The 27,600-nt window shown below is 39.7% G+C and overlaps 1 protein-coding gene across 4 annotated transcripts in view; it reads right to left on the bottom strand.

Moving 5' to 3' along the window:
• Positions 1-9,828: 9,828 nt before the first annotated feature.
• The window catches only part of LOC148028420 (glucose-6-phosphate 1-dehydrogenase, cytoplasmic isoform-like), a 35,716-nt gene continuing 17,944 nt past the window's right edge, over positions 9,829-27,600 (bottom strand). For 2 of the 4 annotated variants that reach the window (XM_087690223.1, XM_087690222.1), the window contains 13 exons: positions 21,808-21,877; positions 21,479-21,665; positions 12,680-12,828; positions 12,512-12,580; positions 12,355-12,413; positions 12,218-12,254; positions 12,063-12,134; positions 11,845-11,992; positions 11,607-11,702; positions 11,437-11,507; positions 11,225-11,340; positions 10,924-10,969; positions 10,358-10,829 (listed from right to left, as the gene is read on the bottom strand). In XM_087690223.1, coding sequence (XP_087546349.1) covers positions 10,650-10,829; positions 10,924-10,969; positions 11,225-11,340; positions 11,437-11,507; positions 11,607-11,702; positions 11,845-11,992; positions 12,063-12,134; positions 12,218-12,254; positions 12,355-12,413; positions 12,512-12,580; positions 12,680-12,828; positions 21,479-21,665; positions 21,808-21,877 — 1,300 coding nt within the window. In that variant the 3' untranslated portion in view covers positions 10,358-10,649. Of the gene's footprint in view, positions 10,293-10,357; positions 10,830-10,923; positions 10,970-11,224; positions 11,341-11,436; positions 11,508-11,606; positions 11,703-11,844; positions 11,993-12,062; positions 12,135-12,217; positions 12,255-12,354; positions 12,414-12,511; positions 12,581-12,679; positions 12,829-21,478; positions 21,666-21,807; positions 21,878-27,600 lie in introns of those variants that run through there. The other 2 variants (XR_015692727.1, XR_015692728.1) reach the window with 2 other exon arrangements.

Here is a 27,600-nt window from a genome sequence, read left to right as displayed (position 1 = left end):
AATTATAAAATGCAGGCAATAACAAATTGAAATGTTGTCATTGCGCTTTGTACATATCCCAAAAACTATGTTTGCATATAGATCATCCCCAAATAAAAAACTTTACGATACAGCCTGCAGGGGCGAAGGTTTTGTGTAAACAAAAAAGAGACTTACATCGAATCCATATAAATAAGCTATGCATAAACTTAGGTGCCTGGAGTTTTGTTTAAGCAAAAAAGAGGGAAACTAAGAGGTAAATGACAGCATAGAGAGGAATAATAACTATACATTTCTAGCATAGAGACAAAATAGCTATGTGTAGACATTTGAGGGGTTATGCTTTTCTTTATACACAACAGAGAAAAACTAAGAGAATCATTATAGCACTAAGAGTGATGATGACCTTAATTTGCAACTTGAGAGGCATAGAAAAATCTTGAAGACATCTACTTGAGATCTTGATGTAGCTCCCTTGTAGTGAATGCACCACGATGTATGAATTTATGTACTCCTACATTGAGTGCCAATATCTCTGTGAATATATAGTAAAGGTGAGAATATGCAGGTTGGCATAATGTTCTTTGTTACCGCAAGCATACATTCACCTAAGTGCCCAACTCTTGCATGCCACCATACAAGCCAAGTTTCTAGCATTGGCAATTTCAAAACATTTGTATGACCATCCTTCAACCAACTCCTCAAAGATTGCACCTCAAATTCAGCAACTTGATCTGAAGGAGCATTTTCCCAAAGCTACACTTCTTGGTTGTGAGGGGGAATGTATTTTTATGTGGTGTTGGAGACTTTAATTTCAACTCTTCTCGATTGTGAGCGGGAATGCAATTTTTTTCGTGGTATTGGAGACTTTGCTCCCAATTTCTTTGGAATAACCTTGTTGGGATCATCGTTGAACACAGCTCTCACTGCATGCCAGTTCTGGCCTAAGCTTCGTCACCCATTGTGAGGTGCCCACCCATCGGCTGTCTAGGCACGCTTTTAGCGATCTATAGAGAAACGAATCTAAGTGTCGCTGCCTAGCACTCCCATGGAATATTCCGGGTTTTGTCACCTAGGGTTTCCTGAATCCGCCTCACAACGGAACATTCACGGTCGAACCCACTAGGATCGACCTGAAATTTGGGCTCCTAGTGGCCAAGGTCTCCTAACAGCATTCTAGCGTCGGATCTTGGACATCTTACTTTACGCAAAGACACCCAAGCCGAAGCAGACCCATGCCACACTTTGTTCAAAGAGAATGGGAAACGAGAGGAATGCACTACTCAACCTCTCTGCCCGTAGGGCATAGTCCCATTCTGGTCCCCTAAAATGGCATGAATCAGGGTTCTAATCTAACAATTCCTAAAGGTCAAACAACGGTAAAATCTTGTGAGAATCCTCCCAGTTATCTAGGACCACCCTGCCGTAGAACGGACCCGTTAGGGGTTCCGCCCACCCGCTTCCCTTAATAGCTTTAGTTTTCTAATTAGGTCCTACCACATTTATGTGTGATACTTAAAGCTAGCTTCATTAATTAAGCCTTTTAGGGAACATGGTTCGTTCGCATAAATTAGGTCCTACCACATTTATGCGTGATACTTAAAGCTAGCTTCATTAATTAAGCCTTTTAATTAAACCATGTTCGCATAACTTTTAGGGAATATGGTTCATTCCCGTGGTTGGCCTTTTCACCACTCGACCTTCGGCTCATGAATTGAGCAGTGTCCTCTTTGGATTAATCCGCAGTGCGATCATGGAGTTGATCCACCCGTGCAAAATATCCTTCCTTAATTAAATCCTTTAAAATCAAGCATAAACAAGGCATTCAGCCCTAATATCAGTTTCTAGAAAAACATTCATTTATCCCCATGGCAACTTGTCATCACAGACCCTTGCCATGCATTTAGCATAAATCACAAGCACTTGGAATAATCATCCAAACAACAACTAACAACCAGTTGAATATAAAAGCATTTAGGATGTTCGATCAACTAACAAAACCAATTGCATTCTTTCCAAACAATGCAAGAATAGATTATATAACATTTCCATCGTATATTTGCTGTCCCCCTTGGGATCTAAGAGCAATACTATGCAAAAACGTTTCTTAACACTTCCTTCCTTTGGCTAGGGCATATGTTAAGGATTCAAACACTATTCATGATGTAAGTTCTATAGGTCACTTACCTTGATTGATAACCCAACCCTGAATTTGGATTGGCAAAAGTCATCATTATCTGACGGATCTCAAGACATCTTAGTTTTAACCCTTATGATTAATTTCTTGTACTAGCTCTTTGTCAAGTCATGAGGCAAATAGGAAATTATCCTCGTATATCAAAATATGTTATAGACATAATGTGTAAATACTTGATAAGATAAGTGCGAGATTATCTCAAGTAATTAGACTCCAACAGGTCTTGCCTTGAGCTAGAATCTAGTTCTTCTTAATATTTGGGCTCTTAGGCTAAGTACTTTTGAAGTATCTAAACTAGTACTTTCTATTCATGATTCTTAATGTCATATTCTTTTAGCAATTATGCTATTTATAACCCTTGAATATGCTTTAACCTAGCACTTGTATGCACAATCTTTTAATGTCGTTCTTTTAATGACTATATCCTTCATAACCCTTGACTAATTCTTCCTTGTAATTGCTCTACCAACAAATAAGCCATATGCAAGTAGGTGCAATTAACTTTCCTTGATATATGCACTTCGCAAGCTCCATCTTACGAATATGTGAGATGAAATGATCTATACTCGTGCATCATAGTATGGGCCTAACATATCTCATACGAGAATCAAAACAAGCATTTATCAATTTGGAAATACATTACTTACGACCGGTACCACAATTTGGATTGACGATGATGCCTTTGTCTGAAGCTTCGTCGTTGGTTATGGGATTGCCATCCGCACGTGACATTCTTCGCTTGGGGGCCATCATCCGTAAGTAGACTCAAGAGATTAAGAGGGTGGAATAGATTCGAGATAGGAGTGTGTAAGAGAAGATGGCTAAGTCGAGAATCAAGATAGAGGGAATTGAGCTAACTCTCTTCCTTGCAGCCTCTCGGAGTGACTCTTCTCTCTCTCTCTCTCTCTCTCTCTCTCTCTCTCTCTCTCTCTCTCTCTCTCTCTCTCTCTCTCTCTCTCTCTCTCTCTCTCTCTCTCTCTCTCTCTCTCTCTCTCAAGCTCTACCTCACAATCTCTTGGAGAGGTATCCTTCTCTCTACCTTTCTCTTGCAGCCTCTCAGGTCTCCTTATCCTTCTTATGCATTCCCCATGCCTCATATTTATAGTGGATTAGAGAAGAGGCCTTGTGGCTAAGAAGTGGAGCTCTTTGTGGAGGGGGATCTTGGAAAGATCAGTGATCTGATGCTCAGATCATAAATCTGATGGTTCCATTGGCTCCGAAAGGGGGATAAAACTCCAAGACACTTGATTAGAAAGCTCTTAGTTCACTCCTTCTTCTTTTCTCTATTTGAAGTGTTGTTTTCTGTCTGTAGACTGCGATCAGGCGCATGCGATTTCGCCAGTTATTTTTCTTTTTATAAAATCTCCAAAACTAACTTAAACATCACTTATCTTTTCTTTTAAATGACATCCAGTTCTAGAAATCTCCATATCTTTTTTTTGGATAATATCTAAAATATCTAAAATATACTAGTTTTGCCCAAAATCTAATATTTTTGGACCATCCAAACTATACACATTAATACTAGTGATTAATATAGCTCATAAGTCTCGTTCACATGTTGTAGCTTACGTGAAGGGTGGCTACAGTCCTTGTCAATCCACGAAAAATATCAGATTTATGACTCTCGATTTTTTAGCATATATTTTTAATTAAATAAAAATCCTTAATTATTAATGTAAGTTAGTTTTTACCTTAGTTAGTCTTTAGTTAGTAACCTTACTAACTTATTAATTGACTAACTAACTTTCAAACTAACCAACTAACTTTTACTGTGTGGAAATATTACACCCATAAACCCTCTAAAGGTTCCTTTCTCATGGCCTTTCTTTTCCATAACCCTGTTAAGTAGTTTCCAAAACAAAGTTGGCCTCTAAGTTCTCCACCTTAAAATCTCGAATTGCTATTGTTTATAGCTCTTATATATGTGGATTGTAAACATAGTAGGCCATAGTGTTCCAAATCCTTCATTGTTTTCACAAAATTAAAATACATCTAATACTTGGAAAGCTCTCCCCAAGGTCCCATTTTGTTTACCAAGTCAACACCACTTGTAGGGCCCTAGCTTAACATCTCGACATAACATCTCTCGAAAGATGAGAACTCAAGCTACTCATGAAACACCATGCTCTGAAAGTAGTCATGTGAACATCCTTTTTAAAGGTGAAGCAAAGCATCATAACCATCAATTGTCATCCCAACATCTAATGAACTTCATTTCTTCATCATGATATTTTTATTGTATCAAGAGTAGGTTTGAGTCAATAAAAGGACTCATATAGTTTTGTGCCTCCAGTAGGTGTGCTTAATAGAATTGACTCCATGACTATTTGTTTTGTTGTTTTCTTCTGCAAGGACTTTGGTCTCCCTTGCAAATCTTGTTGCAGATAATGTTGAACCTTTTCCTTTGTATCCTACATTGCTAGGTGGAAAATATCTTCTTCCACATGGTACATATGATATCCCAAATGAATGATTCCCTTTGTGATCCTCTTGTTGCCTTCTCCATATGGAAAACATAGGAATAATTTGCATGGACAAGTAGAAACACATATGGGAGGTGCATTGCAAAAGAAATGATTCAAGCTCCCACAAGATTAAATAATTGAGTTTTATTCATAAACTTTGATCATGTGGCCTCGCCATTGATACTCATTTCTTTGTCATATTCTCAAGAATCCTGAACGAATAGGATTTACAGATTGTAAATGTCTAGCACATTTTCTTTATCTAACAACTCTAAGAAAGGTAGAAATACTGCTAGTCATAGCACTTGTCCATACATGCCCATAGAATCTATTTTCGAGGCCCACCCACCATGATGAAGGTTGTGCATAAGGAAGTTCAAACAAGATGTTTACATCGTACCTCAATGGCAACTCCTCAATCCATACGATCTCCTTTACCATTGTGAATGTTAGTTTCAAGAAACACTTGTGTGCTCTAAAGCAAAGTTACAACACTATTAGTTGACTAGCTAAAATTAGGTCAAGATGTAGTAATTACATTGATGGTTGCACCATGCACAACAAAGGTTCTTCCAAATCGAGTATCCAAATTGTACACAAGATTACCACTTGCTGTTGTGCAAGGCATCTCAAAAGATAATCCACTAGATTGTGAGTCAGACACTTTTTGTTCCTAATGTTAAGTGACCTAATGTTTGAACAGGGGCCCAAAAGCCTCCCTCCCTCCCTCCCTCCCTCCCTCCCTCCCTCTCTCTCTCTCTCTCTCTCTCTCTCTCTCTCTCTCTCTCTCTCTCTCTCCAACATGAGTTGCACTCGAGCCAAAGTGAGCCATGGTCAAAAGCCGAAGGGAGTTACAATCAGCAGGTAGCCAAGCGTAAAGTGGAACCCCCATCACTAGCACATTTGAGCCATAGTGAGTCGCAATGGAGTTAAAGCAAGCCAGAGCTAGAGTAGAGCCAAAGTGTGTCATAGTCGACCATCAACAAAGTACGAAGCCAAGGCTTTCATTCATGACCTCAATCAGAATTATTATGGCGAAACTATGATTGGGCCATATTTAAGCTTGCTCTCATTCAAAATCGTTCCTAATTTTGATTGGGATATAGTCCACAACCTTTAGTCGGTGGTATAATCAACTTTGCTATCCTAATTGTTTTAGATGTAGTATACAAGGACTCTTCATGGTTTCAGGCTACAACAATCGAATTTAAGCCATTTCCCATGTGGAAAATCAAGCCTCTCCTACATTCTCTCACCTTCTCCAACCCATTCTCAAGTTATCTCAGCATTTCCCAACCGTTTAGAGATCACAACTAGATTTGGTATTCAACAAGAGAATTTCTGCTATAAACCCTAAATTTCTACATAATTAAGGTTTAGCAATGACCTCAAGACATGTATTGTTGAGAGATAGGCATGTGAATCCTATGTATTCAAGGGTGGATAAGGGTAGATGAGTGTGAATGGACTAGAGGTCAAAGGGAAACCCTAACCCTAGCTATCCACAGGCTATTTAAACAGCCTAGAGGTCACTCTCAAATGTAGAGAGAGTGTACCATTTGTACTTGTGAACTCATTAAGCAATATCTTCTTCTTGTACTTGAGCTCTCGCCCTCTTGTGCACACCTCCTGCTTTCTCTAATATTTCAACATGGTATCAAAGCTATCTCTAATCCATTGAACTTCCCACAATCACATATTGGCTTAAGTGCACAAGAGATTTCTATTTCCTCAACCTGTCCTCCTTTTCACCATAGCCAGTTCAGACCTACCTCCATTAGAGGAGCTAGTGTGAGCAAAGGAAGCCATATCTGCTCCTGATTCCTTCTTGAGATTTCTTCCTACACTTGTGGCGTAGCATCCTGGTATATCAAACCCCAACATTGTGGGCACAACAGCATGACATTTCATTTTTTCCCAAATTCGGGACAATGACATACATCAAGCAACAATGTGGGCAACACAAGGCACAATCCCTAGAGCTTTCATGGGGCATTCGTAGCCCCCCAAGTAGACTATCTACAATTAAAAGGGTTCAGAGAAGTGCCTTCTCTATTGCTTATACCAAGCAAAATTCTAACCGTGGTTTTCTATGGCAGCCATAACCAAAGCTTCAAAGGTTGGTTTTTTGAGTTTTTTTCACTCACTGAAATCATCAACAATGAATAATCATTGATTTAGATTCTGTTAGGTTTATTGCAGAGCTAAAATCTCTAAACTCAAAGCATCTTCAACCGAAGGTCACTTCTCAAGCCGGTTACAATCGGATTAATATCAAGTGCTTTATATATGCTTGGCAATGAGTGCTTCTTAGCACTACTAATAAATTTGTATATCACTTCCTACTGATTATTTTCAAAAATTTAAAAATAAACTTTAAGCATGATCTAGTAAGTGCCTAATATCATCATTCCATTTATCATTATAAGGCTATGTATTAGCTATAAACACATAGACCATTGTCATTATCCCTTATCTAATCTTGTAGAACATCACATTTAAGCCTAGTACTTATTAATGTCATTATCATTTCATTTGCTTCAGCACTTATTGTCCCATTGTGTAAAGGATTAGACACTGCCATTGCCTGGTGCAATCAATAAGACCTTCCTATCATAGCCATGGCCCATGCCGATGTTAGACCTCAAATCTGTTAAGTTCAATAGAAAAGACTTTCATTTGTGGCAAGTATGCTAGCCCTTCATCAAAGGGACCAAAGTTATTGACCCATCCAATCCGATCGATGTAGAGGATGATAAAATAGCCCAAGCCATAATCACGCTTCATCTAGATGAATCTTTGATTCATCACATTGACCAACTCTCCACTACTAAGGAGAAATGGAGTGAGCTTGAAAAGCTTTATGAGGCTAGAGAAAATAACTCTAAAATTTTCATCAATATTAATTTTAGCTTGGAGTATAAGCAAGAAGAAGACTTGGATAAGTTGATCTCTTGCATGAAGAGGCTCATGACACAGCTATCATGAGTTCAAGCTCCAATTCATGATGAAGATGCTATTACAATTTTCTTGAAAGTTGTAAAGAATGTATTTCCAACCCTTGTAATTACTCTTACAAATATCCCTAATTTGATCTTGAAAAGCACCATTCAATCATGTTTGGATGAGGAAAAAAGAAATAAAAAAGAAGGCAATACTAGTCAAGCATCCACTTCAATAGCCCATGAGCAACTCTTAGTTCATACCGTTTTCACTAAATGCTACTTTTACAATAAAAAGACATTGTAATCAATTGTTGAAAAAGATATCCTAACAAGATAAAGTGCAACAAATGTAAGAAGACATGACATATCACCAGTAAATGCCCTACCACCCTTGAAGTACCAAAAGAAATTGGAGGCCAAATTTATCTCCACAACACTTGATGATCAACTCTTCTAAATCTATAAATCTCTACTTATAAGCACTCTTGTAGCCTAATTTATAAAGGCATCTCATTTGTTTGAGGGAGGGAACATTAACATGTCTTATAATCCAATCACCCTGACATTAAGGAGAGGGATTGAGAGATAAGCATATGAACCCTATGTATTCAAGAGTGGATAAGAATAGATAAGTATAAATGGACTGGAGGGTAGGAAAAACCCTAACCCTAGCCATCCGAAGGCTATTTAAACAACCTAGAGTGTACTAGTTGTACTTGTGAACAACTCATTAAGTAAGATATCCTTATACTTGAGCTCTCTCTTCCTTTTGTGGACACCTTCTTACACGATCACTCTAGTATTTCAACATGTGCCATCACTAAAGGATATTATAGACTAAAATCAACACTTGAAATTCAAGAAATCGTAAGGAATTTCATATGTGAACTCATCCATTGTGAATTGCAAAAATTGGGGTAACTCCTAAGTGAAAATCAAAGGGCAATTGGCCCAAATTTTTACTTTTTTTTAGTACGAGGGGCTTTTGGATTAGCCAAGGAGATCATGGAATCTCAACTTGTATAGTAAGTGATGTTCTAGTATGCAAGGTGCAATCACATGTAACTACAACCAAGGAAAGCCCTTTCACTTTATCATTAAGTGAAGAAGTCATCCACTATAGCAAGTCATGGCATAGTTAGTGTTCAAGAACATCCACAAATAACTGCATCAATAAAAGTTTTTTACTTCCACTTTATCATTAAGTAAAGACCACTATGAACCCATCCTAAGAGCTATGCCTACTCTAAAGGAAAATGAAGAATTGTCTTTCGACAATGAAGAGAGTTCACAAAATGCTACTACTACACTATGTGAAGCAGCTTTATGATCACAAAAATCCTACACCTATGGTTTTTGAAACAAGATAGATAGACTAAGATAGTTTTAAAGAATAGAGAAACAAAGTAAGGCTTCTACTCACAATTAACATAATCTTGATAGCTTAGATTATGTGAGAAGAGAAAAGCTAATTTGAAAGAATAACTTGCAAATCCAACGTGAAAAGCAATCATACAAGCTAAGTACAATGGCATAAGCTAGTGAATTGATTAGGCAAGAGGATGCTTATTGGCACGAAGTGGGTTGGAAAGATGGAATACAAGGTTAATGGGAACCCGAGAAAGTACAAAACTAGATTAGTTGCCAAAGATTTTTTCATAGTTTGAAGAGTTTTATTTCATGAATCCTTCATCATGACTGCAAGGATAACTATGATTCACACAATAGCAATAGTGATTGCCCACAATAAGTATGGGATGAAATATGCCCCTAAAGCATGGTACTAACGTGTCCCTGGAGCATATTTAATGTTTAAAAGATATGCCCCAAAGACTAACTTATATTTCTATAGGAATGGTGAGAAGTCTATAGTGATTGTCATATGTGGACAAGCTTTGTATTACATGTGAGTACAGAGATATGATACATCAAGCTCAAAGGGCTTTGGGCATTGAGTTTGAAATGAAAAACTTTAGCTTGCATTAAATAGGCTCTCCACAAGCCTCAGTAGAATCATTCCAAAGCTAGGATGCTAATGCTCATGTACTTGGAAGGAAACTTGGTTAAGCACCTTGACTTCAGATTTATAGGAGATGGTGATTCCAAGAAACTAGGTTCTAGTTTTTGTCTCTCTTTGGTTTAGAAATTCAACAAGGAGCAATTGACAAGGCAGCTCATTTTCTTACATTGAAGCTTAGTGGTTGAAAAGAAATCTTTGTAAACATGGGAGTGCAAGATGAAGAGCCAACTATGCTGAGATGTGAAAACCAAAGTTACATATAATTGTTTCGCTACGTTCTTAAATATCAAATAAAAAATACGTATTCTTACACGCAATGTCTGCTACTGAATGCTTTTCCAAGTACATCTCTCTGACTTTGTCTTCTTCTGCACCTCTACCTCCTTTCTCCATTCAATTGTTTTTACTACTTTTCCTCGTTTATGTATGCATTCTAGTATTTTCACATTTAAAAGCATTTTTCTCTCCCTTTTGAAGGGCTATATAGTTTAATAAGAGATTCTCTGCCTGTAACCCATGCTTCTATCCTTGGACCTCAGCCTTATCTCTTCAGGTCATTGGCCTGCTTGCAGGGACTTCCAGGTCCAGCTGCCTCTTCTCTTTAAACATGTCACATGTACATAGACTTTAAGATGGTAGTTGTGAGCCTCATGTGCCATAGGCAACTAGTGGTTCCTGGCCTGCTGATGAAGCAGCCATACATGTGAGATAAGCCTTACATGAAAGCACATCATTTGCCACAATGAACTTTCCACACAATGCAACACCCAATTTATTATTGACTAGGTACAATCTGTCACAAAAGCAACATTGTTTGACCTACCATGTGGTTCTTTGGGAAGCCATAGCCCGCCTTCATGGCCCATATTTGGTAACTCTTCCAAAGTGCATTGCCCATGATCGTGCACGGTAACATATACAATAAGGCAGGTCTAAACAATGCTCTGCTTATTACAGCCTAGAGATAGCTCTACAAAATCAACAACAAACTCCTGTGTACTCTTCAGTACACTAGTAAGAGGGAGTTTGTAAAATACACATCACATGTCAGATTTCAAAGAAGGGGGAATCCATACGTAGCCATATGTTCTGACATAGCCAGCCCTCTCTGTCAGTTCATCTGCCTCTGGTGGTCCTCTGGTACCTTGTGCATAGACTGATGACTTGAATTCTCCATTATCAATGCGGTGCAACAAGGGTGTGAAAATCTCCCATGCAGCCTGAGGAATATTTGCAGGCCAAAATCAGTCTAAAACAGTGGGCTCATCAACCTAGCAACTGTTCTTTTCTGGGCACTGTAAAGACTGCACTCACCCGCAGTTCATCCCTTCGCACAAAGTGCTGCTGATCTCCACGAATCCTGGTTCATCAAACAATCCAATGTTAGAATGTTAACAGCTTATGGTTGAACTTTGTAAAGCAGTTCTATCGGTACTTCACGTGATCTAACTCCCAGGTAACAGACATCGGGAAATCTGGCATGAGATGTTAAATATACTGATCACACATCAGGCCTTTATAAAGATCTCCTGATTTACAAGGAGGCACATACAAAAAACAAATCGAGACTAGGTAATAGTTCCCTGATTAGTGAACTGAAATAAACAAATCTCACGTGTCAAGCAGCAGTCTCTCATAAGCCTCCGGAATCACTATATCTTGATAGCGTTGTCGATAAGATAGATCAAGTTCACTTTGAGTTGCAGACATTTCCAGCCCGGGTTGCTTGACCTGCAAGTTTTGTCCAATGGCAGGAAAACTTTTCTTTTAGGCATGGATCCTATATTGATGTACAAGCATGATCCTCTCACTCCATACAAGAATTACCGTTAGTTTCATGTACATTGCCTCTGATGGTTGCAACCTCATAACAAACTCATTTCGCCCTTGCTTCTGGCCTGGATTTCCATGATCATAATATGATAGAGAAGGTGGTCACACAGCACGTGCAGAAAACAGATAGTATGCAGTGAAATATTTTGATTTGATGCACATACACTTGTAGATATCACCGGGCACATCCTTGAACTGCACTCGGATTTCTGCTTTCTTGCTGTCCAAAGCCTTTCCAGCTTTCAAAATGAAAGGAACTCCTGATTACAAAAAATGGCAAATGAAGTGTGGTGGAGAAACCTTTCATTTAACCTCACTAGGCAAATCAAACCTAATGAATACCTGATTATGAAATATAACCTACTTGGGAATTGCACATGCAATGAAAGTGATAAGACTCACCATCCCATCGCTCATTATGGATGCGCAGAATTATTGTTGCAAAAGTCGGAGTGTTGGAGCCCTTAGGGACTGTGGGATCATCCAGGTAGCCATCATACTGTCCCAGAATGACTTCATCGTCTTTGATTGGTTGAACAGCTTTTAAGACCTGATAAGATTAGATGCGGTTGAGAGCTTGAAAACAGGACAATAGCATGAGAAATATTGCATCTTCGCACCTTCACTTTCTCATCCCTGATGTTCTCTGGGTTTAGAGAGACCGGTTTCTCCATAGCTACCAAACATAGAGCCTGAACACAGGCATGCCGCTTCATCAATCACCATCAAAACAGGCCTCTAGCCATGAATGAAACCATCCATCTTTTCCCATTACCTGCAACAAGTGGTTCTGGATGATATCCCGAATGATACTGCAATAAAAATGTGTAGTAGATACACAAATGATAATACGTTAGTTGACACAGTAAACCCATGAATCTCCAGCATGAAGATATTTTGAGGAGATCATACCCGTACTCATCAAAATAGCCTCCCCGACCTTCTGTTCCAAAGTCTTCCTTGAAGACTATCTGCATTCTGTGAGTTTTGTAAGTCGCAGCAGTAAAGGTAGCTCAATAACACTTTTGCTTCACAACATTATGCATTTTAAATTACTAATTCAAATCACCTGAATGTTGTCAATATTGTCTCGGTTCCATAGTGGCAAGAAAAAACGATTAGCAAATCTCATAACAAGCTGCAACAGTAAAATCCCCAATATCACTTGGAATGAGTTATTTCTTATCCATAGCAAGTCAACAGCACACAAGCCAACTACCCAAAAAGCCAGACTTACCAGATTTTGTACGATCTCCTTGCCTAGATAATGGTCAATCCGATAAATTTCCTCCTCAGTAAACAACTGGCCCAGTTCTTCGCTAAGTTGATCAGAAGAATCCAGGTCTTTCCCAAAAGGTTTCTCGACTACTAGTCGATTCCATCCACCTACACAAAAATATCATAAGAACAGAGATTAGTGGAAGCAGCTATCATGGAAACAGATACAAAAAGTAAACTTTCTGTCATACACCCCAAGAAGAATGTGATTGCAGATGCATTATCGAGGAGAGTGTAAGCATCGCATAATCACTATTAAGCATCACCAAACCTTACAATCTCATCTGTATGCTACAAATGAGGATATAACCAGGTTTGAGAAAACAGCAACTTTCCTGCATGTGCTCACTCACTTCAGCCAGGCACAGGTAAACATGCAGCCAATCATGTGACCCAATCAGCTCTGAGGACTCTATGCAAAGTTCAAACGCAAGCTAAGTCAACATGCCAAACAAGAGGTCAGCCAATAGAACTTGATAATGGGGTCAGTGTTACCAAACTAGATGCAATGCGGCCCGATGGTGTTGCAGATAGGCATTTCTTGACAGCCAACACTAGGTTAGAGTGAACACGTCCATAAGGAATGAATGCTACCAAGATTACCTCACAAGATGAAGGCACCAAGGACGTGAGCATGAACCAAGGATGAGAGATGAAGTGCAATATTCTGTTTGAGGCACTGAGTGCAGTGCTTTTTGAGATAGAAGGAGGTTGTAGGCCAAGTAGGGCATAATCCTCAAAAGCACCATAGAACACCAGAGTTCCTCCACAATACTAAGGTAGTTGCAATCACACTTGAGCAACGTATTGAGTGGCATTCTAATTTCTACGTTCTCCCCTAAAATAGTCATTATTGAGCATGTCCACATTGGTCCATAGGGTATCATCCTTGTTTGTATCTTTGGCAAGTTCGTAATAATATATCCTTGGTAGTGATCTCCTAGATGTCTTTTGTCAGTCAAATTTTACCCTCTTAGCAAACTATGCCTTCCTTGACAAAATATTTCCAAATGCCAATAAAGGTTTTTTCTCCAAGATTGGGAGAGCTAGCAACATATCCTCTTTGTTCAGCACAAGGAACCACATTGCACTCTTTTGTAACCTTCTTCCTAAGGCCCTTGGCAATGCATAATTGCTTTTATTGTTGGGGGTAAAGGTGCCTATGCTTACGCTACCCTATATTTACTATACACATCGTGACCGCACAACTGTACACTGCAGGTGGCAAGCGCCCATCACTATCACTTTTATTCTTTATTCTTTCAATGACTATTGAATAAGGGAATGCCGATCACACATTGTGACTATTGGAGTTCCCACATCTTATGTCTCTCTCTTGATCTCTGCTCCATCCGCCATAGCTTGCATCTCTCCTACTTCTGCTTGCTCATGCTTCCACTCGGGCTTCACCCTTCAACTAGTATCAAAGCCTACCATTCAAGGAGCTTCCTCTTCATTCACTTTAGCCTGTGACAAAGCTTTAGTTCAAACTTTCATGGCAGCCATCGCTTCAGCCCTTCAAGGTATGCATTAAGCTCTTTCTTCTTCCAGCTTGCTTTGGTCTTGTTTAAGCCCTTCTAGGGGATCATTTGAACTTCGAGGAATGCTCCATTGTGCCTTGGGTGACCAACAGTGAAGGTAGAATCCCCGAGACAACTAGCGTCACTTGTGCTAGCTGTCCCAGCTGCCCCGCTTTTAGTTCTCAACATTGATCCCCAGCTTCCGGCTTGCCAATACAATGCTTCTTCACTTGGATAACCTCCCCAGCATTGAGCATTCGCATTTGGGTGTACATTGGAGCTGAATATCTTCAGCCATTGACTGTTTTCTCAGGACAGGTCTGCTGTATACCCTATGGACAGCAAACAATAGGCTTCATAATACATGTTTAATGCTTTGGTGATGCTATTTTGGTGCCCAGAAGGTATGGCAATGCTTTGAGATGTTATTTTGCTTGGATAGCTCAGTTAGCTCAGTTTTGCAGAAGTTCATTGCTGTAATAACAGTTTGGGCAGCAACCTACTAACAGTAACCTTTATGCATTTGAAGTCTACATGCTCTATGGATATACCACTTGAATATATCGATGCTTAGCATTGATGCTTGAACCCGAATATGATTATGGAATGCTTTGGCACTCGGTTTTGAGCTACACTTGATGTCTTGGAACTTTGGCTATATACATCAATTGCTTCAGTGATTGACATTATGGGTTTGAAAACTTATTCGGGTCTTATCTCCCAAATGTATTAGTTGATGTCTTTGGGCACCCGGATGTTATGTACTTAATCTATTGACCCTTGCATTGCTCTTTTACACTCCAAATACGCTTCAGTGGATATGCTTTGAGATATTTATATTTACTTGAATATTTTGCATTAGAGCCTTGGATCTTCTATGCAATTGAGCTTGGTCTACTGAAACAGTGGGACTCTTGTCTTATGTACATGCTCTCCTGGATACTCTTGGATGTATTTACACCTACTATTGGGCTGATTTGATTTACATGCTTTGGACACCAACACTTACCTTTGTCAGCAGGATTCAATAATGTATACATGCTTCTTGGTTATGTATTGAGCTTCACTACTCTCTGCTCAATCAATTGTGCATTTGACAAATCTCTGAACTTGATCTTGAGATTTCTTATATACGCAATGTTTACGCCTCCGGGATGTATGGTTACTAACTCACTTGAGTTTATGATAGACTTTAGTACCAGCTATATGCCTATTCACTGCTAGTTCCTTTTACATATCTTGATTGTTGCCCGGATATTCATGTTAGTGGGAGCTTGGTATTTCTTGATTATTTGCCCACAGTGGTCTTGGCCATACTGCTGCATTTATTGAAGCAGTGTTGTAATTACAGTTTTCAGTATTGTCTTGGAGAACAAACATTGTACTCTTGAAATCTATTGCTTGCAATTGGTGGATATCTCTATACTTTAGTATTCCCTCCTGTTTTGCCTTTGTTTTGGCTGAGTTTTGGGGCTAATTTGCAGTCATTTACAGCAGCCCATTCTCTTGGATTTCAGCCCATTCTCTTGGATTTTGCATTGGTATACTACCATTATGGCTAGTTCTTCGAATAATGGTATTGTTTTCAATATTGAAAAGCTTGATGGCACAAATTTCACCTATTGGAAGATGCAAATATGGCAAGTACTAGTCCAAAAGAAGCACGCTAGACTGTTGAAAACCAAGAGATCAATGTAGTGTAGCCAAAGTCAAATGATGAGTACGTCTTAGCAGTTTCCTCTCTTGATGCTTCTCAGTTGACTAATGCTTCGTCTACATATTCTCAGTGTTGGCTGCTTGATTTAAGAGCTTCCTTTCAGGTTACCCCACATAGGGATTGGTTTCAATCCTATCACAGCATGACAGGTTCTATGCGACTGGGAAATAACTTGGCCTTGGATATTATTGGCATTGGGGATGTAAGGTTGCAGTTTTCCTCTAGCAGCTCTTTTACTCTGCATAATGTAAGTTATGTACCGGCTTTGACCAAAAGCCTTCTATCTATTGACAGTTGGATTATGCAAGCTATTATATATCTTTTGGTGATTCTGCATGGAAGATTACCTATGAAAATCTTGTCTTTGCTCAAGGTACCAAGACTAACAACCTCTATTCTTTATTTGTATTTGACTCTTAGGACCATATTTTGGTTATGGCTGATACACCACATGTATTTTTATGGCATCATCACCTTGGGCATGTGTCCTTAAAGAGAATGAAAATGCTTACTCGTTATGCTATCACGCATGGTCGCTCTAAGGGTCTCCTTTACCTATAGGCTATCACAACAGGCGTATATATAGAAGGTGCTTGAGCGATTCCATATACAAGGTGTTAAGCCTACTGACTATCCTTTACCTTCCCATGTGAAAATCAGTTAGACCAATTGTCCCCAATCAGATAAGCAAAAGGCCAAGATGACCAAGATCCTTTATGCATCCACAGTAGGTAGTTTAATGTATGCCATGATAGCCACTCAACCTAACATAGCATTTGCAATTGGAGTTATGACATGTTATATAGCTACACTTGGTCGGCAACATTGGGACAGCGTGAAGGGTAGCATGAGATACCTAAAAAGCACTACAACCACAGACATGTGCATTTGCCATGGTAGCCAAGATACTACACTCATGGGTTACATTGATTCCGACTATGCAGGCCATGCAGATAGAAGAAAGTCCACCTCTTGGTGTGTCTTACCTTTACTAGAGATGTTGTTTCTTGGATGTCTAGGGTGCAAAAATGCACCACCTTATCTACTACTGAGACAAAGTATATTGCAATCATTGAGGCTTGCAAGGAGGCCCTATGGTTACACTCCTAGTAGCAGACCTTGGTATTATTGTTACTCCTACACTACATTTGGATTCTATGAGTACCATTCAGTTGACTAAGAATCTAGTCTTCCATGCAAACTGACGAGAATCCTACAAATTTGCTCACTAAAGGTCTCTCAACATAACATTTTGCCTTTCTTAGAAAGATGAAGGACGTAGGGTGAGATGACGTCTATTCTTCATCTTGTTGTACATTATGTACATTTGTACTTTGTCACTTTTTTTCTTGTTCACTCCTCACTTGAGACACATTCACCTTTAAGTGAAAGGTCTATGGGAGTAAAGGCGCCTATGCCTACCCTCCCCTCTATTTACTACATGCACCATGACCGCATGCCTGTACATTGTAGATGGCAAGCACCCATCACTGTCACTTTTATTATTTATTATTTATTATTTCAATGACTATTAAATACATGAAGGCTAGTCACATGGTAACTATTGGAGTTCCTACATCTTGTGTCTCTCTCTTGCTCTCTTGCTCCATTCACCATAGCTTGCAGCTCTATTGCTTCCGCTTTGGTGGAATTAGAAGTTGCTATAATAAGGCACGTCAAGAGATGAGAACCCACAATTCTAGAAAAGAATATTCCCTCTACTAAAACAATGAAGTTCAATCTTCCAAAAGAGAAATAAAACAATACAAAACACAACAATGCAATACATAGCAATCTAGTACCACACAGAAGGATATAAAGACAATTGGAGAAGTTGTAGAAGTAAGACCAGATATCCAAGAGATAGAGGATGTGAAAGTACCTCTAGTAATAGAAGATGTTCAGATGTTTCCACTACTAGAAGAAAGAGTAAAGATGAAAGTGTATGTGGCCTCATGCTTTGACTCAAGCTTCACCCTTCATTTATTTCATCAAAAATCCTTCCTTGTCATGCAATATCCAAGTCAACGTGTCAATCCCACCCTCGACATGGAGCTAAAAGTTAGCTAGCAATTGCCATGATGTAAACCTTTGTGCTCTCCTAGCATACATGCTAACTAAGTATAGACCTGCATGCTTGCCTTTTACTCTAGAAGCTAACAGCTTTTTTTACCCTATGGACTTCCATATTAAAGGCTTCTTTCATGTGAGTAGCTTTAAGGATGTTCATTCACAATAATTGTCACCAAGTTCTGCATTTACTTTTGTTGCACATATTGAGAGGGATTTTATACAGATGTGCACTCCTGCAAATTCATTCTTAAGGCCATAGACTGATGCTTCTTTTATTTTCTTGGATTTTGTGAGGTTCTTGTTACACAGATAAGTGGTATGTGTATGAACATTTGTTAAACAGATATCAAACTTGCTGGCTTCCGCGTTTTGTATTCATGAGTCGCTGTCAACTTTATCTAATGCTCTTTCCATGCAAGGTAATGGTGTAAGACATTTCATTTTCTCATTTCACTTCATAAATGATCCCGTTAATATACTGATCGGCAGATCCACTTTCTTCATAGTTTCACACTACTCATGAAATGTGGTTGTGTTTTAATATTCCTCACAAAGCTATGCTTGAGTGCTGTGTGCTTAGTTGGATAGCTCTCACTTCCTTCTTCACCAAGAAAGCGATACATGGAGGCCATGTACATGAAAGTGGAGAGCTGGCATGGTGTCACAGGGTTGTGAATAGTTTAGCTTCCGACAATTAAGTTGTGAAACATGTGTGGTGCACATGAGGGATTAAGTTAAATGTGTGCATGATGACATACAACCTTAGCTTGGGTAGTAGGGGACATTGGTAGAAGTTGTGGTGGACAAGTACCACGAGGGCACCTTGGATAGATCTTGGCCAGAGACATTGAATAGCCCCTTTGGAACAACTTTTGGTATCAGAGGAGTTGGGGAATTAGATCGTATGATATCTCTAACTAAGGTTTGTGGAAGTTTCAGCACTTACAGGTTCAAAGAGATCAGGAATTTAAAATTGCGGCTCGACAATTGTCAATGACCAAATCTTGCCAAGTATTTTTCATTTAATTGAATTACTAATGGCTGGAAATTCAATCTGGGTGGAAGGCATTGTGGGTGAGAGAGAGCAGCTGAGCCACTATGGCAACAGGGCAACCTGATCTGATGGTGGACATGGAGTATTGGACCATGGAAAAACCCTAATTTACAGCAGGTGACAGCAGCTGAAGGGTTGTCAGCAGCACAAAACAGCATTTAATGCAGGTGACAGCATTTAATGGTGGCAATACCGCTTGATGCGTACTTTGATGCAGGTGCCCTGGTTTTGAGCATGTTCAGGGCTGAAAATAAGAGAAATCTCTCCCCTATTGTTTCTCTCTCATCCTTATCTAATGCATGTGCAATTGGGTGAAAATTGTTTATGATTCGAGCCTCAAAATTTGGACCTGATGTGTTTCTATACCTCAGTGCTGAAGATTACTTTAGAGCATAGAGGAAAGACTCATGTCCTGGATGCCAAGCTTAAGGGAGAATAGATCTCTTATATCAAATTTGCCTATTTCTAATGTAATGGAAAAACCATCTTTCTCCATAGTTGGCTTTTGCTAAGGATAAAGTAGTAATGATGCTGAAGTATAGTTGTCTGAGTTGGATAAAGACAAGACTTTATTGCAACAGTATAAAGAATTTTTCTTCAAGTCTTTGCCTAGAGAACGTCCACCCAAGAGGCTTGAGGATCGTCCTATTGATCTAGTGTCAAGCAATACTCCAGCAAACAAGCTGTCATACAGAATGGGTGCAGCCTAGCAAGAAGAGATTGACACAGGTGAAGGACTTATTGAGCAAGGGGCTGATTCAGCCTAGCTCATCCCATTTTCGCTCACCTAGCAGAAATTGCTCTCCTCTTCATGCTTTGCAAAGCCTTTCAGATGGGCTGAAAAAGAGATTGCAACCTTCAATCACTTTAAGGGAAAGCTTACTTCAGAATTGTCAAGGTAACCACAAAACATTTCAGCCCTGAAATCTTTCATGCCTGAAACATTGAGTTTCAATACAAAAAATTTCACCCTTGAGTAGGTCCTAAGTGAAATGCCACATGAAACAACAAAAAAATACATTTAAAATACGTATATTCAGCAAGGGTTCAATAGAATTTGCTTTTTCCTCTTGGAGTGAAACGTGTATGTGAGGCATGGCACACTGAAATGTTTGATTAGTGAAATGTGTTTGGCATTTCCTACCATGCTTCAGATCCAATTTAAATTTTGCCTAATCTCCGGAGAGCCTTTGTGGTACAGTGTGATGCATGTGGGAATAGCACTGGTGTACTTCTCATGTAGGATGGCCATGTGGTCCTCCAAGGGTATAGAGTTTTGCAACATGCTAAAAACAATTTGCAGCTTCATGAGAAAGCTGATTTTGTTGTTCAGATTGATCATCAGCCTTTACGATCTTTTCTCACTCAAACAAAAGCTGTCTGAGAGGCATATGAGATGGGTCAACCTCTTGTCCATGTTCAACACAAATTTGCCACAGTTGCCCAGAGGCAGATTTGAGAACAGGACAAAGTGCACAGGAAATTATTCAGAAGATATCACCAGCCCTCGGCTGCATCACAGGGGGGTCGCTTTGTGCAGGCCCCAGCCCTCCATGGCAGTTTGACTTCAGCAGAGGCCCCATGTGGAGGACAATGGGCTTAAGCCTAGCACACTGCTTCATCAGAGGCATACAACAGAATTTCACAAAGCTAGATGCCACACTGCACAGATTAACATACAGTGCCTTGGTGTGCAAGGTATCTAAGTTCTGCAATGGGAGAAACCTCTACAGGTAAATTTTGGATTTCACATTGAAATCAGCCATACTCTTTAAGAGGATAGTGAAAAAGCATGCATCACGCTAATCAGTCAGAATCACAAGACGTTGAGCAATCTGACAAAAGCTGAGGCCTTGTCAGTTTGCACGAGAACAAAACAACTTGGCTTTCCTGATTCATGTTTTATAGAAATATGTCTTCCTGGTGCTTAACCATCCTCACTTTCTGTTTATTTTACTTCATTGACATAGGTGCTCTGCAATATGTGAAAGCTTCAGATGCTAGTTAAGGTCAAGAGGAAGCTATACAGAATCAAAGCAACAATTCCCAAACAGACAGAGATACAGTACCATTTTGTTTAACTCACCAGTTCCATTTTGTTTAACTCACCAGTTCATAATGTAAAACTACGCAAAAAAACTGTCGACAATCTTGCTTCAAATACAGCTCTGTCTAGAGAGTCTGGCTTAACTCGTGTGCCCATTAGCACAACTGAACTATGGGACCATGAAAACACCAAGTATTTTGTAGACAACAAACATTCCTCCAGCAATTTCCATAAGTATTTTCGTGCTTAAGTGACTTCTACATGCTCCTTGTGTCTTGGTCAGTATACAACAAGGTCATTAGAAGAAAACTATCCGTAATGCAAAAGATGGCTCAAAAGAAGCTTACACTTATTCATGCAGTTATGTTTTATCATTTTGCTCACAACTGGATAGATCGATGGGGGTAACGCAAGATAGAAAAGCCTTCTTGTTGGACCATCCTTGCCACTGTTGTGCTCCTCATAATGAGCAATAGCTTCATCAAGCTTTTTAAAACCCTTCTCATTGTCATATGGACCGGAAATGTATGAAATCTACAGCACACATTGTTAACAAGTATGAGGCATATCTGAGCTACAGTTGGCACAACAAGAATCCAATAATTTCTCTCACAGAGAAAGAAAACAATTCAGTTATGCTCTTCTACAAAGTGAGTTGTAACCGAAAGACACCAACCAAGTTCAAAAAGGTTGCCACTACAGTTTCAGGGTCTTTGCTTGGGTCTGTCTTTCCTGGCTTCAAGTACCTTTTATGACACAATTAAAACCGGTGAATGCAAGTTGAAGAAGAAATGATACATGCCACATTGTGAAATCTGACTTAAAATCTTACCTCAAACCACTTCTGTTAAAAAAGAAAAATGAGCAGAATTGAAATAAGACTTTAGACTCAACACTAAGTAAGCATACAGGAAGATAACCAATTTAGCATGGGCTACACGAAACTTTTCACAGCACACTAAACTATTCATAAACAACGGAGATGCACTCGCATCTTAACAGGGTGCACAAGCAAAAGCCCAACAGAGTAGTCCACTGATATTTTTTGCTCCAACTAGAATCCTGCAGAAACACCCTAAACAACCATGGATGAAATTCACTAAAAAATCCAGTGAATCACTTGTTACTCATATATTGCATCTGCTCATATGTCAAATTTGAGAGCTGCTCACACCACATTTCTCTTTTAGAAAATTTGCTTCTGAATTTTCCCACTGCATCAACTTGGGCCTTACTCAAATCTCTAAATTGCAAAATAAACTGTGGAGGATAACATTACTCAAATCAAACAAAGAAGCAAATGGGCTCAGCAGCATAATTAGAGCAGCAAGTGTCTACATCTATCTGCATAAAGGCTCTCAAGCAGGTTTGGGGCAGATGGGGAAAGAAGCCAAAGCAAGGGCGGTGTAGCACCACCAGGGGTTACCATCCCGTTGTGTGAAAAATAGGCTATGCTAAACCCGCAATGAAGAAATATTTGTCGACATCCCTGATAATGCTAGGTGCCATGGGGATGTGATTTACCTCTGGAGCTCCTTTCTAGCAGGTCCAAGACATTGCATGAGTTGTGCCGGGCATGGACAAGTTTATAAGCCATTAAGCTTTTGTGATCTTTTTCAGGAAACAGAGTATTAATATGCAAGTTTGTGCACACACTTAATTAATTGCGTTTAAATCAACCTTATTCAAAGTTTAGTTTAATTTATTAAATGCACTCTTAGGCCAAAGTTTCAAACTGGGGCACTAACAATTTAATTCAAAAGCTAACAAGGATGCACTATCGTGCGCAAGAGCATTGCCCTTTTTCACTCACACACACACACACACACACACACACAAAGCACCCTTTTTCTTTAATTTTCTAAACTAAACTTTTCTTTCTCCAAAACCGAGATATCCACACATTTCAAGGCTAAGTGGACCACTTTACTGAAGTTAACAGTGGGCAATTTTTTTGGGACCTGCACCACCTTGTCAACGCACCATTGTTTAAGCATATTCCCTAAAGGGAAATGCTTATACAAAACGCAAGGGAAGCAAGAAAACACAATGCATGTCATGGAACATAGATTTTAATCATCATGAAGGCTTTATAGGCCGATCATGGATGCCACCAACATATCCATCACCTACTTTAGTTGATCGTGCCGTTCCCATTGCCAATCGTGCTGTTTACACCACAACCAATGTCATTTCTGGACATGGCAAAGTTGTCGTGTGCTTAGCAATGTAGTTTCAAGTTTCAACTTTCTAAAGTTTTGTCCTCCAATACACGGAGATCTGATGGATTATGTAGCTTCAAGGTCTACGAAGCCTAGGAGTGATGCAGATGATAATATTTTTTTCAAAGCACAACTGTTCAGTGCAGTTGACAAGTTTAATCAACTCTTTAGTGTCATGGAGACTTTTTCCCAACTTATGAAGAATCCTAAGTCTGTAGCATTGCTTCATTCTTTGGAGCCAGTAAAGGGGGGAGCAATAAGATCCACCAGTTCGGCAGCCTAGTATAGCTGGGAGACAGCCCATTGGTTACTGGTCAATTGTTGGATGGCAAACAATGGTCCCACCAGTGCAAAGTGTTCAAATTCAGTAACTTGTTTTTGCTTTGGGTGCTGCAGTTAGTGGACAAGATAGTAATTTTCAGGAAGAGCAGCAAGCACAACAAGCCATTTGGCCACAATCTGTGTGCATCCAAGTTATTTTGGGGGAGGCTCTGTGTTTTAGGCTATAGCAATCAATGTTCCGGTTGGCCAAGTCTTTGGTGGTGGTATGCAGACCAGTATGAAAGGTAATTTGTTTGCTAGTATGCAATCCACCCAATGTCATGTGTTCAAAAGCACTCAGCCAGGTTTTCAAAATCTAGTCATGTAAATTCAGGTTTTCAGGATCTAGTCATGTAAATTCAGCACCAATGTTCAGGGAAGTTGATCAAGCAGTTGGTAGTGCAAGTCAGCCTAAAGCTTTGCAAACAGATTTCTATGGCAGTCTCATTCTGAAGGAAAAGTAGCGGACTATAAAGATGGAGGACAATCGGTAAAGTTCAAGATCTTCAATAGAGTGCAAGACATTATGAAAGTTGTGTCCTTCATCCAACAATTTGACATACGTTATTCAAAGTGGGAACCATACTGAGTGGTTCAGGGTGCACAAGGCAACTTATTTTCTCAAAAAGAATGTGCAATATTGATGGGAAAATGTTTTGGTTGAGGGAAAAGCACCAAAAGATTAGGTATCATTCAGGCAAGGGTTTTGCCATGTGTGGCTCACTAGCACCTTTGAGGTGGAAGTAAAGATTGGCTGGAATCAATTGAAAGCAACAAATTGCAAAGATTTGGCGAGTGCAACAAAAAGTTTTCAGAACTTTGCTGCTTGTTAGTTCTTCTCGAGAGGTTACCACAGAAGAACAAACAAAAACTTATTGTTGCAGCCTGCCCAAGCAGGTACATGACTACTATACAAAGACTAAAGTAGCACAACATATTTCAAATAAAATAAATATCTTTTTCATTTTAAGAATCTTTTTGGGGCTTTTTTGCAGAGTAAAATTAGGCAAGACACATGATAACTTCATGTAATGCAGGCCTTTAACTATAGTGGCTCAACACCCCTCTCCGGCCTAACTCTACCCACTTTTACCCAAAAGGTCCCACCCCAAAGAGACCAAGGAATCAGACCAAGGGTGTCACCATGGATTGCCTAGGTGCCTACTAGGATTGATGGATTCTTCTTGTGCATAGCTCAAGTGGTTTTTTTTTCCTTACTGCTAGATGCAATAATTAGTCAGTAGGATTCCCCCTAAAGAACAACTATGTGGCAATGGTGTCGGTGACAAAGATCATAGGTAGCTCAAGAGGGAGCAAAAAGTGTCGGTGACAAAGATCCTAGGTAGCTCAAATGCGAGCAAAACGCAATCTTCCACTGTAGTCTAAGAAAGGAAGAAAGGGTAGAGATTTAAATCAGCTTGTTATATCAAGAAAATGAAAGAAGCAACTAGGAAGGATAATTATAGCCAAGGTGATATTGTGGAGATATGCGAGGGGTTTGCAGAAGAAAACACCAAGTATATGACCACGATTGAAACATAGAGAACTCAAACACAAACACAAAAACGTAAAACGCAAAATGCAAAAAACACAAACAGAGAAGAAAGAGAATTTTGAAGTGAATGAATGATAATGAAAGAGTGTACAAGATGCTCAAGGGCAGAGCTGTCCAACACCCAATGGCTCTCGTGGGAGTGGGCTGAGGGAGTAGTCGAAGTGCTGGAAACCAAAATGCAACAATCTCTAGGTCTAGAACTGGTAAATGCAGCAATCTAACTACTTGAAGATGATGGCATTTAATCACCAAATGCTATAGGAATCTAGGCAACAGCAGAGGAAGGTGAAAACGACGCTAATTGGGCCTAAACCCTTCATTGCAATAAGTGCAAGCTACAGCCTACACTAGAAGTGGTTAGACAGCATGGCAACCAGCTCAAACTATAAAAGAGTGCTGAGTAGCGAGGAGAGTGAGCACGACTTGTGGGTACAATGACGAGTGTACCTCTTTAGGTTTTTTAGATAGATATATATATGAAAGCACAAATCTGCTGAGAGTGTGTTCACACCTGTGCACATATAAAAGGCACAATAGCCCTTTACCAACCTCCCACCTAAAGGCAATGTGCCTTAAGGGGAGAAATGAATCAGCTAAGTCTAGGTATGTACAAAGCTGAAATACATATATCTATCCAACTCCCATCATTTGTCGGCAATGAGCAAACCGCTCTGCTAGAAGACCCTTCGTGAGAAGATCTACACGATTGTCATCTGTATGCACTTTGACAAGCTCAATGCTCTTGCTGTCAAGTACATCTCTAATGAAGTGATACTTCACCTATATGTGCTTCATCAAGTAACTCAGTAATGCCAAGCTCTCCCACCAGACGTGAAAGCCATAAAGCCTCCTTGCATGCCTCAGTGGCAGCTACATACTCTGCCTCTATAGTAGACAATGCAACACACTTTTGTGGTCTGGAGATCCAAGAGACTACTCCTGTGAAGATAAACACATACCCAGAAATGGACTTTCTGCAATCTGCATGACCAGCATAGTCTGCATCCGTAAAGCCAACAACAGATGCCTTCTCCTTTCCAAAGCAAATACACAACTCCTTTGTGCCTTTGAGGTATCTCATAATACCTTTCACTGCTTCCCAATGCTTTTTACTAAGGTTTGCCATGTCTCTGCTAACCACTCCCATTGCAAAGGCAATGTCAAGACGTGTAGCAACCATGCATACATCAAACTGACAACAACTGAAGCATATGGTATCCTGGCCATTTCAGCCTTCTCATCATCAGATGTAGGGTTGTCCTCTGCACTGAGTTTCACATATGGAGGCAATGGAACCCCAATTGTTTCCCCCCCTCCATATTGAAACGCTGCAAAACCTTGGAGATATACTCCTGATGAGATAGATAGAGTAATCCTTTTGACCTATCTCTGAGTATTCGCATGCCAAGAATGTGATTTGCATCACCAAGATCCTCCATGTTAAAACCGCCATGAAGGCTTTGCTTCACTGAGTCCAAGGCATGAGTATCCCTGCTAGCAATCAGCATGTCATCAACATACAGAACCAAGATAATCAGGTTGCCATCTGCTACCTTCTTGGTGTACAAGCAGTGATCCACTTGACTTCTATGAAAACCTTGAGACTGCATAAATGTATCAAACTTATGATACCATTCTCTTGGTGCTTGTTTCAACCCATATAAACTCCTTTTGAGTTTACATACAATCTTCTCTTTCCCTTGTGCCACAAACCCTTCAAACTGCTACATATATATGTCTTCATGCAGATCACCATGTAAGAATGCAGTCTTTACATCCATCAGTATGAGCTCCATATCTTCAGCTGTAACCAAGCCCAAAATGGTTCTCAATATAATCATCTTGACTACCAGAGAGAAGATCTAATCAAAGTCAACTCCATGTTCCTGCTTGTACCCCTTCGCAACCAATCTTGCTTTGTACTTTGGCGAGGAACCAAAAGTGACCTTCATCTTATAAACCCATTTGCATGGAAGGGTTTTCTATCCTTTAGGCAACTGCACCAAGTCCCAAGTGCCATTTTTCTCAAGAGATTCCATCTCTAACATGGCTTTATACCATTTCTTGCTGTCCTGTCTGTCCATTACTTCCTTGAAGCAAGACAGCTCACCACAGCTTGTCAACATGACATAATCTACCACATTGTTTGCACCATGAACGAATCTATCAAGTTATCTAGTAGCCCTAGACGATCTCCTAACCCAATGATCATTGTTTGTTGGCTGTTCCTGCAAATTTCCATTTTCAACTAGCTGTCCTAGCATTTCAACCTGCAAATCAACATTAACAGTTTGTTGTCATGGTTGTTCCTGCACATCAATGGCTCGTTATTATGGGCAATAGTTGGCTGATCATTTCCAGCATTATTTTC

Source organism: Lygodium microphyllum, chromosome 12, assembly GCF_053477565.2.
Source record: "Lygodium microphyllum isolate KBCC chromosome 12, Lygodium_microphyllum_v1.1.10, whole genome shotgun sequence".
In the NCBI taxonomy this organism is placed as follows: Eukaryota; Viridiplantae; Streptophyta; class Polypodiopsida; order Schizaeales; family Lygodiaceae; genus Lygodium; species Lygodium microphyllum.
The sequence above is the reverse complement of the archived record's forward strand: the minus strand, read 5'-3'. Positions and strand labels throughout refer to the sequence as shown.